Source organism: Bremia lactucae, linkage group LG1, assembly GCF_004359215.1.
Source record: "Bremia lactucae strain SF5 linkage group LG1, whole genome shotgun sequence".
Classification (NCBI taxonomy): domain Eukaryota; phylum Oomycota; class Peronosporomycetes; order Peronosporales; family Peronosporaceae; genus Bremia; species Bremia lactucae.
In genome coordinates, this window is record NC_090610.1 from 12,577,483 (window position 1) to 12,586,961 (window position 9,479).

General features: G+C 42.5%; 4 protein-coding genes across 4 annotated transcripts; 2 read left to right on the forward strand and 2 right to left on the reverse strand.

The window, feature by feature from the left end:
- Positions 1 to 882: 882 nt before the first annotated feature.
- On the forward strand, positions 883 to 1,857 carry CCR75_004945 (uncharacterized protein; the record flags this gene model as incomplete). Its single annotated transcript, XM_067963031.1, has 1 exon — positions 883 to 1,857. The coding sequence occupies one exon, from the start codon at positions 883 to 885 to the stop codon at positions 1,855 to 1,857; it is 975 nt and encodes a 324-aa protein (XP_067815094.1).
- A 396-nt stretch (positions 1,858 to 2,253) lies between these two features.
- On the reverse strand, positions 2,254 to 3,971 carry CCR75_004946 (uncharacterized protein; the record flags this gene model as incomplete). The annotated part of the gene is made up of 6 exons (XM_067963032.1): positions 2,254 to 2,447; positions 2,515 to 2,670; positions 2,727 to 3,188; positions 3,261 to 3,566; positions 3,634 to 3,731; positions 3,806 to 3,971. 6 exons carry the CDS (start codon positions 3,969 to 3,971, stop codon positions 2,382 to 2,384), a joined length of 1,254 nt encoding a protein of 417 aa, XP_067815091.1. The 3' UTR covers positions 2,254 to 2,381.
- Positions 3,972 to 4,354: 383 nt separating this feature from the next.
- On the forward strand, positions 4,355 to 7,435 carry CCR75_004947 (uncharacterized protein). Its single transcript, XM_067963033.1, has 8 exons — positions 4,355 to 4,916; positions 4,986 to 5,585; positions 5,647 to 5,764; positions 5,830 to 6,289; positions 6,357 to 6,439; positions 6,506 to 6,620; positions 6,682 to 6,772; positions 6,847 to 7,435. The coding sequence occupies exons 2-8, from the start codon at positions 5,231 to 5,233 to the stop codon at positions 7,263 to 7,265; spliced, it is 1,641 nt and encodes a 546-aa protein (XP_067815092.1). The 5' UTR covers positions 4,355 to 4,916; positions 4,986 to 5,230; the 3' UTR covers positions 7,266 to 7,435.
- CCR75_004948 (uncharacterized protein) lies at positions 4,556 to 4,921 on the reverse strand (the record flags this gene model as incomplete). The annotated part of the gene is made up of 1 exon (XM_067963034.1): positions 4,556 to 4,921. One exon carries the CDS (start codon positions 4,919 to 4,921, stop codon positions 4,556 to 4,558), a length of 366 nt encoding a protein of 121 aa, XP_067815099.1.
- Positions 7,436 to 9,479: the final 2,044 nt, after the last annotated feature.

Here is a 9,479-nt window from a genome sequence, read left to right on the forward strand (position 1 = left end):
GGAGCAATCCGGACAAACCAAATGGTTCATCTTGACATACGAGATTTCTTCAGACGTGTTTGGGTAGTGCTTTAGATTATTTCACAGTATCTGATATTTTCTTCAAGAAATATTAAATGAATATAAATTTAAAGAAACGGGACCTCAAATTGCATTGAATAGTTAAATTACAGAGGTTTATTAATTAATGTATGTGGGAGAGGCCTTTCTTTAATAACTACATCCCTCCAAAAAAGCGAAATAAATAATTTATTTCAGTAGTAGTCGACCTTCCTAAAATTGAAATATTCAATTTGGCTGAAAACTTTAGGGGTGGTCCCATGTGTGATCATTACATTCAAAAGTGAGATTACAAAAGCGAATCCATCGCAATCGAAGAAGAGTCGTACTCGCCCGCATCAAACTCAGAACCGCTTTTTGTAGTGCTCATTGAAATATCGACCACGAGCTACTCTTGTTGGCGATATGCTTGTTACCAGGTGTTTGTACAGCCGCCCGACTTGGGACAGAATTAAATTATAATGTTTTGAGAAGGTTATTAATAAGCAAATTATTATTTTAGACAGGTTCTACTGTACATTCAATAACCGTTTGCTGTCTTTAAGAGAGTATTTTACGAAAGGGAACCGTTAATCTCCCCTCGGCTTTTGGTAAAATCCCCTCAGAGTTTGATATAACTCTACATGAATGGCTAATATCCAAGCTAAAATCCATAAACAAAGTTCTGGTAATTTAATACTTCTATATTATTTACCTATTTGTGGTTAATAATATTTATTGTTCGTCTTATAGAGCAATGTATTTTGATTTCTGGAAAGTTGCGACCTTTCAAATATCCGTCAATCGTGAAACAAGAAGAAGCGATCCACTCTCGATTTGATCATGCTGTACCCTGCTTGCCGCTTGCTGCCCCGTTCCATTCCTTCCCTCTTGACACGCGCCCTGACAACGTCGGTGGGGGACATCAAGATTAAAAAGGTGGGGATGGTCGGTCTTGGTCTCATGGGGCACGGGATCGCGCAAACGGCAGCTTCCAAAGGCTTTGATGTCGTGGCAGTTGACGCCAACCCACAAAGTCTTGAGAGTGGCATGAAGCGCATTCAAAGCTCCCTTCACAAGCTTCTCACTCGTCAAGTCACCAAAGGGTCTCTGACTCAGCAGCAGGCTGACGAGCGGACTGCATCCACCATGGCACGAATCAAACCAACCGTGGAGCTGGTCGAATTGGCAGACTGTGACCTCGTAATCGAGGCCATTGTTGAAAACGTGGCGGTAAAAAAGGAATTTTATGCCAATTTGGGCAACGTAACCAAGCCGTCAGCCATCCTGGCATCCAATACGTCCTCGCTGGCCATTTCGGACTTTGCAAGCTCGTCCGGACGTACTTCGCAAGTCGTGGGTCTACACTTTTTTAATCCTGTACAGCTCATGAAGCTCGTGGAGGTGGTTCGTACAGACGCAACGGATCCAACGGTCTTTAGTGCTTGCAAACAATGGGTACTCGACATTGGCAAGCACCCGGTGAGCTGCAAGGACACGCCTGGATTTATTGTGAATCGACTGCTTGTCCCGTACGTGGCTCAAGCGATCGCACTGTATGAGCGTGGCGATGCGGCCAAAGAGGACATTGATATAAGTATGCAATTTGGCGCTGGCCACCCTATGGGACCAATCACGTTAGCGGACTATGTTGGTCTCGATACGATGCTCTTCATACTGGAAGGATGGGTACGCGACCACCCAAACGACTCTGCATTCTTTGTACCGGAGATCATTCGAGAAAAAGTGGCAGAGGGCAAGCTTGGTCGTAAATCGGGGGAGGGGTTTTATAAATGGGATGGCGACAAGCGCTTGTAAATACCGTTATGCGTCATCCAGGAACCTTCTTTTTGAATGCAATGGATAAATTGTCGAGATGGCTTTTAAAATAGTTTGTCAAGCGCGTAAATGTATCTTTTTTTTCGTTGTTACGGCTTGCAGCTCCGAAATCTTTCATTTTCTTATCAAAGACGAAGATGTATATAAATTTGCATTTCTGCACGATTATTGCTGACATGCAGCTGACGCAACACGGTGTTGCTGCCGAGATGTGGCATACCCACATCGATCGTCCTTATAATCTCTAAGCGTGTGAAAGTCAATCATTATCCTACAGTAAGCCTTATAATCGCTGCGTCATTAGCGCTATGGTGGTTTTCAACAAACCTTCGCTTCTTATATTTTGTTAGAATGGCCAATTTTTGAAACACAACATTCAATGTGTAAGAGGCCAATAGTTATTGAGTTGTTTAAAGTTGTATACGATGAATACGAAAAAAAACGTCATTTGTTTGAAACATGAAAAGCAAATATTGGTTAAACTCAAGCTGTCAAAACGTTTTTCAATGCTCGACAGCGTAATAATCCGGGTATTTAGACACATGCTCCAACATTGCGCGTTCTTGCTCCTATTCCATAATAAGTACAATCAGTGTATTTGTCACGAATGACAGTTGAGCAATAATAATAACGTACTCGTAAGTGCGGCAGCTTCTTGTCATACACATCTTCAAACATTGTATCAAGCGCTGGAAACTTCTTAGACTCAGCTTGTTGCAACGCTGCCAACACATTTGTTCGCTCATGATCCTGCATGTGGCGGTCTTGTTCTTCTGTGAGCCACCCTCGTTGCTGCAAAATAATTAGCAATTGTGCTTTCAAACGATAATTTTAACCATGATACTTACCAATAGATAGCGTTTAGTCCGATTAATGGGGTCGCACGTCTCTTTCCAGTGCTTAATTTCAGCAACTGCTCGATACTGAGTCGAGTCATCCGACGTCGAGTGATGGCCCTGGCGATATGACATGGCTTCAATAAGAACAGGACGATTTTCCTTTAAAATAAAGGTGCGGGCCTGACGAGTTGCTTCGTGAACCGCCAAGAAATCATTGCCATCAACGCGCATGATCGGAATACCGTATCCACTACCTCTGGACGCAATGCCATCGCCACGAAATTGCTCACTCGTAGGCGTACTAATAGCAAATCCATTGTTTCGAACGAGAAAGAGAATGGGACAGTCTTTTGTCGCGGCAAAATTCAACGCTGCATGGAAATCGCCTTCGCTTGCAGCTCCTTCACCACAATAACAAACGGCAATCCGATCCTCTTTTGTCAACTTAAACGCATAGGCAGCCCCCACAGCCTGTACAGAGATAAATAAAAATACTAGAATCAATTCCTTTTCAAAAATACTTCAAATTTTAATATCATGTACTTGAGGAAGCTGCGTCGCCAAAGGAGACGAGATTGTTTGGTGGTTGAGAGCTTTGGACCCATAGTGCACCGGCATCTGTCGACCTTTCCCATGGCCATCCTCGTTACTAAAACATTGATCGGCGAAATTTTGGAGCGTGAACCCACGCCACATGAGCACCCCTGGTTCACGATATTGCGCAAAAACCACATCTCCGAGACGAAGTGCCGAAGCACTACCAAACGAAATGGCTTCTTCACCGTATGACGTGAGGTAAAACGAGATGCGTCCTTGACGCTGCGCATCGTAAAGAATAGTGTCCATTGTCTGAAAACATACATCAAATCATGTAAAGACATGCTTCACTTATTGTTTCAAATGAGAGATTATCTACGTTCAAACGGATCATTTGGCTGTATATCCGCGTGCAAAAGTCCCGACTAAGTTGCGGGTCCTTGGCCCCTTTCACGAAGTCGCCATTCTCGTCCAAAACTACGCCAAACGAAAATGTGTTAGTTAAGAGACATATGCGAGAACGAAGTATAATATGGACATTGGCTCCCTACTGCGGAAGCATGGAATGGGATCGTCGTTCCTAGGGTCACGAAATACGATATTTGGCACAAACGGCATCTCCGTGCCGGGAAAGCAGCCAAGCGATAAGAGACGGCGAGATCGACATCTGAATCGGTTGATTGTAAGGCACTGAGAAATTGAAGCAGCAGAGAACATCAAGGCTCGGCAACTTGAACGATAGTGTTATCACTTGAACTTTGACCGAAGTCCGTTTGCATCTAATCGGATGCTGCATCATAACAACAAATAATTGCTTTCTAGAGGTGTTGTGTGCGTAGAATGAAAAATTAGACTTTTAGCATGGCCAAATGTGATTATGAGTGAGAACTTTCTGCATTCACGAAAAAACATGCAAACATTTAATCCAAAAGACAAATTTAACAATTCGGCAAACTGTCTAATTCAGTTCGTTAAATGATTTTAAATTCTTTTCACGATTCTGTTTTAAACTCAACCTAATATCGGTATTTTTCAAACGCCGACCCGTGAAAAAGCTTCAAACCGTACGTGGCAGTTCTTTAGGGCTTTATAGCATCTTATAAGGCCAATTTCGTGATTATATAGCTATTTTGCTGCGTTGTGATTCTTCAGTAACGCCAGGCTTATATCGCATAGCTAATCGTTCAAGCTCAATGTCACACTAACAGACCCCATCGCGAAGATCGTTTGTAACAATTTATTGATGATGAGACGGATTATAGACTCTTTGGAAAATTGTGTTTATTTAAATTTTGCGTTAACTATTTCGCAACCCGTTTGTTATCGCAGCACGAGGATCTCACAGCTGCTCCGTCTCTCCACTCAATATTCTCCTTCCAAACCTTGAGGTCGCCTTCATACTGTTCATTTTTCCATATTGGTACAGTGGCTTTCAATGCGTCGATTGCAAAAGCACACGCTTGTAGTGCTTCCAGTCGATGCGGAGAGCTAATAGCTACAATGACACTTGCAGTTGCTACTTCTACCACCCCTAGGCGGTGAAACACCGCTATACCCACTACATCTGGCCACTTTTTGCGAACAGTAGCACAAATTTTATGCAACTCAGACACGGCCATTGACGTGTAGCCTTCATATTCAAGTCGCACTACTTTTTTGCCTGCCATTATACAATACTTTTGTTCAGTTTCTATCAGCACCAATTCCCACAATCTAATACTTTCTCAACCTTGAAAATTATTTCGCGTGGTGCCAATGAATGTCGAAATGGCTCCTGCACTAGGATGTGTCACTAGTGTCACGGCTTTTTGGTTATCTAATGGCTCATAACCAATCTCTACGAAGTCGCCGCGTCCTTCTTCTACACTTGTATGCGATCGATGTGTAGCCATATTAGTGGAGAAGTGTAGCCGCATTTAAATAAATAAAAGTTGACATTTCATTTGCTAATATTTGCTGGCAGATTTGAACGTAATATGGTCGAGCTGTGGATGTACTTAGACGCTGCCACAGGAGAGCAAAAGGGCCCTGTACCCGCCCGAATTGTTAAAAAATTGCTGCGAAAGAGTATTATACAACCCCACCAGCTGGTTTGGACCCAGCGCCTCTCCGAATGGACTAAAATTACGAGCGTAGAGCCATTCGTTGCCTATTACCGCACCTTGATGACTGTGTGGTATTACATGGCCGAAAATGCAACGGATGCTAGTAAAAACGCGACACGAACGGGTCCTACAACTACACAGCAGCTTATACAACTGTTTTTGGATGGAAAAGTTGACGGCATGACGCTTGTATGGAGCCAGGAATTAGACGACTGGAAACCCGTCGGTAGGTGTTTGTAGTGCCATGAAAAGAAAGAAATATGAGCAGAATTAATTATCACTTCTAGGTGCTGTATCTTCACTTCGAGAATTTTTCGACGAAGCTAACGATGAAATCGATCGAGAGTCAGAGCTGATCGAACAAATTCGAAATGTTCCAATCGAGCACCAGGTTTTTGAAAATGGGTAGATGAAAGGTGTCTATTTTTCGAAAGCGACTATGTTGCTCACTCTATGTGCGACGTTGTTAGGTCTTTGGAAGCTCTTGTAGCAGAAGACGGTAAATCATATCTGTATGATACAGAATCGAAGACGTACGTGACACCAGAAGACAGTATTGAAGAAGAGTTGGCATCTTTGCGAGAAGCGTCTATGGAAACTAATGCAAAAACGCAAGGGAGACATGAAAGCACAAAATTATTGAAGCAAGACACGGGAAAGATTGTCGAGGCGACCAAACAAAAATCATTTGAGCAAGCAAAAGCAGACGTGCATGGCGAAAAAAAACGGATGAGAAAAAAGAAAAAGAAAAGTGACAAGTGGAAGACAAAGAAAACAAATACGTGGGTGTATGTAAACGGCTTGCCGCTCGATGTATCAATTGAAGAAGTTCACGATCATTTTGCCAAGTGCGGTGTGATTCAACCAGATATTACGACTGGCAAGCCTCGTATTAAACTCTACGAGGACAAAGAGAGGGGAGTATTAAATGTACGAATTGCTCAGCTACGTGAATATTCGAGTTTATACCTATACTTACAGTAGCTTCTTAATACAGGGTGATGGATCTGTTTGTTATATGAAAGAAGCGTCCGTAGAATTGGCAGTACAGCTCCTTGATAAATCTCAAATTCGACCTGAGTAGGTTTACCATCAATAGCGCAATCTTTGTGCAATCAAACTTACACTGTCGTTTCGATAATGTAGCTGGCCGATTGATGTGCAACCCGCAGTATTTCAGCAAAAGGAAGGAAAGAATGTGAAGCGGAAAAAAGTAAAAATTGATGCACGTGCAAAAATTCGCATGTTTGAAAAAGAAAAGGTGAAAATATCACCACTTATTTGTCGCTGTTTATGTGGCTCTAACATGTATTCTTCTGTAGGCTCTTTCGTGGAATGAAGGTGAAGTAAATGAACCGGCTGGTTATCGCATCGTCGTTCTAAAGCACATGTTTACCCCGGCAGAAATCGAAGGTGCGTTTGCTGCTTCACCAAAGCCGAACATCCTCGTTTGTACGAGTCACGCTTATAAACGGCTGGTCTCCTAGACGAAGCATTTGAGAAAGAATTGCAAGAAGACATTCATGCCGAGTGCTCCAAAATCGGAGAAGTCTCCAAAATTACGCTTTTTTCTAAACACGTTGACGGCGTCGTGGTGGTCAAGTTTGCGTCAAGTGGTAGTGCTGCGCGGTGCATTGAGATTATGAACGGACGATTCTTTGCTGGACGCAAGCTTGAATGTGGCTTTTGGGACGGTGCCGACTACACGCATCGGGAAAGTCAGAATGAGGAGCTTCAACGGGCAGAGAAGTTTCAAGAGTGGTTAGACGATGCATCATCGTCCAGCAGTGATGATGAAGTCGAGGAAACCAATATGGAGCATATTGGAAATGATACGAAGGCAGAAGAAGGGCATCCGGAGCGGAAGCTGCATCCTCTATCAGGTGATAGTGACGATAGGGAATAGTGACTGCATACAAGGCGGCGAAGTGACGGCAGGCTCGTAAATTTATGCTGTTTATAAAATCAAAGGGTTTTTATGTCGAAAAGGGACAGCTTTAGATTTAAACTCACATTTGTTAAGTACCTCTCTTGTGTTTTGTCATGAATAAAAAGGCAGTATGAATTTTATATAAATCAGAATTCGTCGTACCAACCTGTTTATGCTACAATGGTTCTTAACTCAAGAAACTAACCGATGAGAAATACCGTACCAGGTTTTAATAACACCAGACCCAAACTGAGCTGTTCCAAGCTGCTACGAGCAAAACAATTGGCAATAGTCTGTCTCATAAAATCATAGAGATCCCTGATATTTTTCAGGTTATTAATATACAGTCTTCCTTCGGATAACTTATTTTATCATTCCTATAAGTTGTCAGAGGTTATTAGTTATCAAATTACAGTATGTTCTCTGTTAGCGAACCGAGAACGACCACGGCGGAAGTCGCAATATATAAATTATGATAGGCTAACATGTATAGGGAGATAAGTTATCTGAGGGACACCTGTAGCGCAATTTTTAAAAGTTAAAATATATTCAAATGACCAAGTCCCCATTAGTATTTTAATGGATAACTTATAGCTTCCGGATGCCTTTACGGTAGCTGAAAGATAAATTCTGACATTTCTGCCGTGTGCAATCTCTTATAGCAGTGCTGCGGCCATCTCGAACTACATGCAGTTTTTTAGAGCGTACTAGACCATTGTGTCCTTGAAAGAAGAGTTAAAACATGCGCTGAAGCTTCAGTTCACGAAGGCGGACGACGAGTTGGTTAATTAAACGTGCTCTTTGAAGATGCTTGACAGCTGCAATTGCCATCTCAAGCGCTTCGAAAAAAACTTACAAGCTTCAGCACGTCCAAACGGAAGCTATTGAGAATTTGCAGTATGTACCCAAAGAACACTATAAGCTCTTTTAACATGTACAAAGGCTTCTTGTAACGGGGTGTATCGTTACATGAAATTAACAGTTAAAGGTTGTTAATTAATATATTATCTAAAAGGTAGATAATATTTGGAGAATATACTACTATATATAGTAATATTCAGAAATCTTATCTATAAATAGGTATAGGCCATTATATCTATTTATCCCGCAGACTAATCAGCTGTAAACGTTAACAAAGAGAGAGAGACAGATAAGATTTCAATTGCATGTTTAGTAAAAGTTCATAATTAAGTTAGCATTAACAGATAGAAAGAAGAGAAACTTAATTATATTAATACAGTTTTTTATTTAACCCTCTTAAAGATAGTTACTATAAAGAGAAGTCTTCCTCTGCACGTACTAGTGTACGTGAAATAACGTAAGGCACCACTCGCAACTGATGCGAAGTGGACTTGTAATGTAGCAGTACAAGCCGTAGTGCCCCGTTACACCTGGTAGCACTTTGTAGTCCGTCCAAGGACCACATTTCCTTCGTCTAACATGGACATGTCAGATGATAGTGGGAATACGCATCACGTTTCGCGTGATAGCTACTCCTTTCTAAGTGACATAGAAAGGAGTGCTGTCGAACGAATGAGTTCGACCGTAGGGAGCGATGCCATCGTAGCCATGCTGTCCGGTTTGGACAGGGATGCCCTTCATTGAGCCATCGCCAAGTTTATACAATATGAGCTTGACGAGGTGAAGGAGTAGGTAGCCTTGCTGAATCAGCGAGGCTCTCAACAGGCAGAAATGTTGAGGTTACAACAGTTACAGACCTCTGTACCTGGGATGACGCAAACGCGTCGTCCTGTAACCCTAAAGAGTGACATCTCTAAGTATAGGGGATTCGAAGAAGACTCCCTCTTTAGATAGTTTGTCGAGTTGGACGATGCCATTAGGGCACGTCACATCGTCGACGAGCAAATGCAAGTCGCATTCGCTCAATCAAATTTGGTAGGTCGTGCCAAAACTTGGGCATTGGGCCTTAAGTTGCGCGACCCATATGTCTTTGGGTCGCTAGAGGATCTTAAAGCTCGGCTCAAACTGACGTTTGAACCGCCTAAGGCTGAGTTCAGAGCTCGTTCAGAGCTTCTGAAACTCAAGCAGGGCAAGCGTGATCACGCATACGCCCAGCACATACGACTCTTAGCGAGTTATATTACAAAAAAACAGTCCATGAACACACGTTGATTACAGTGTTCATGCAGGTCTTACAAATGGTCCCGTAAAGACCCACCTGTTCCGCTT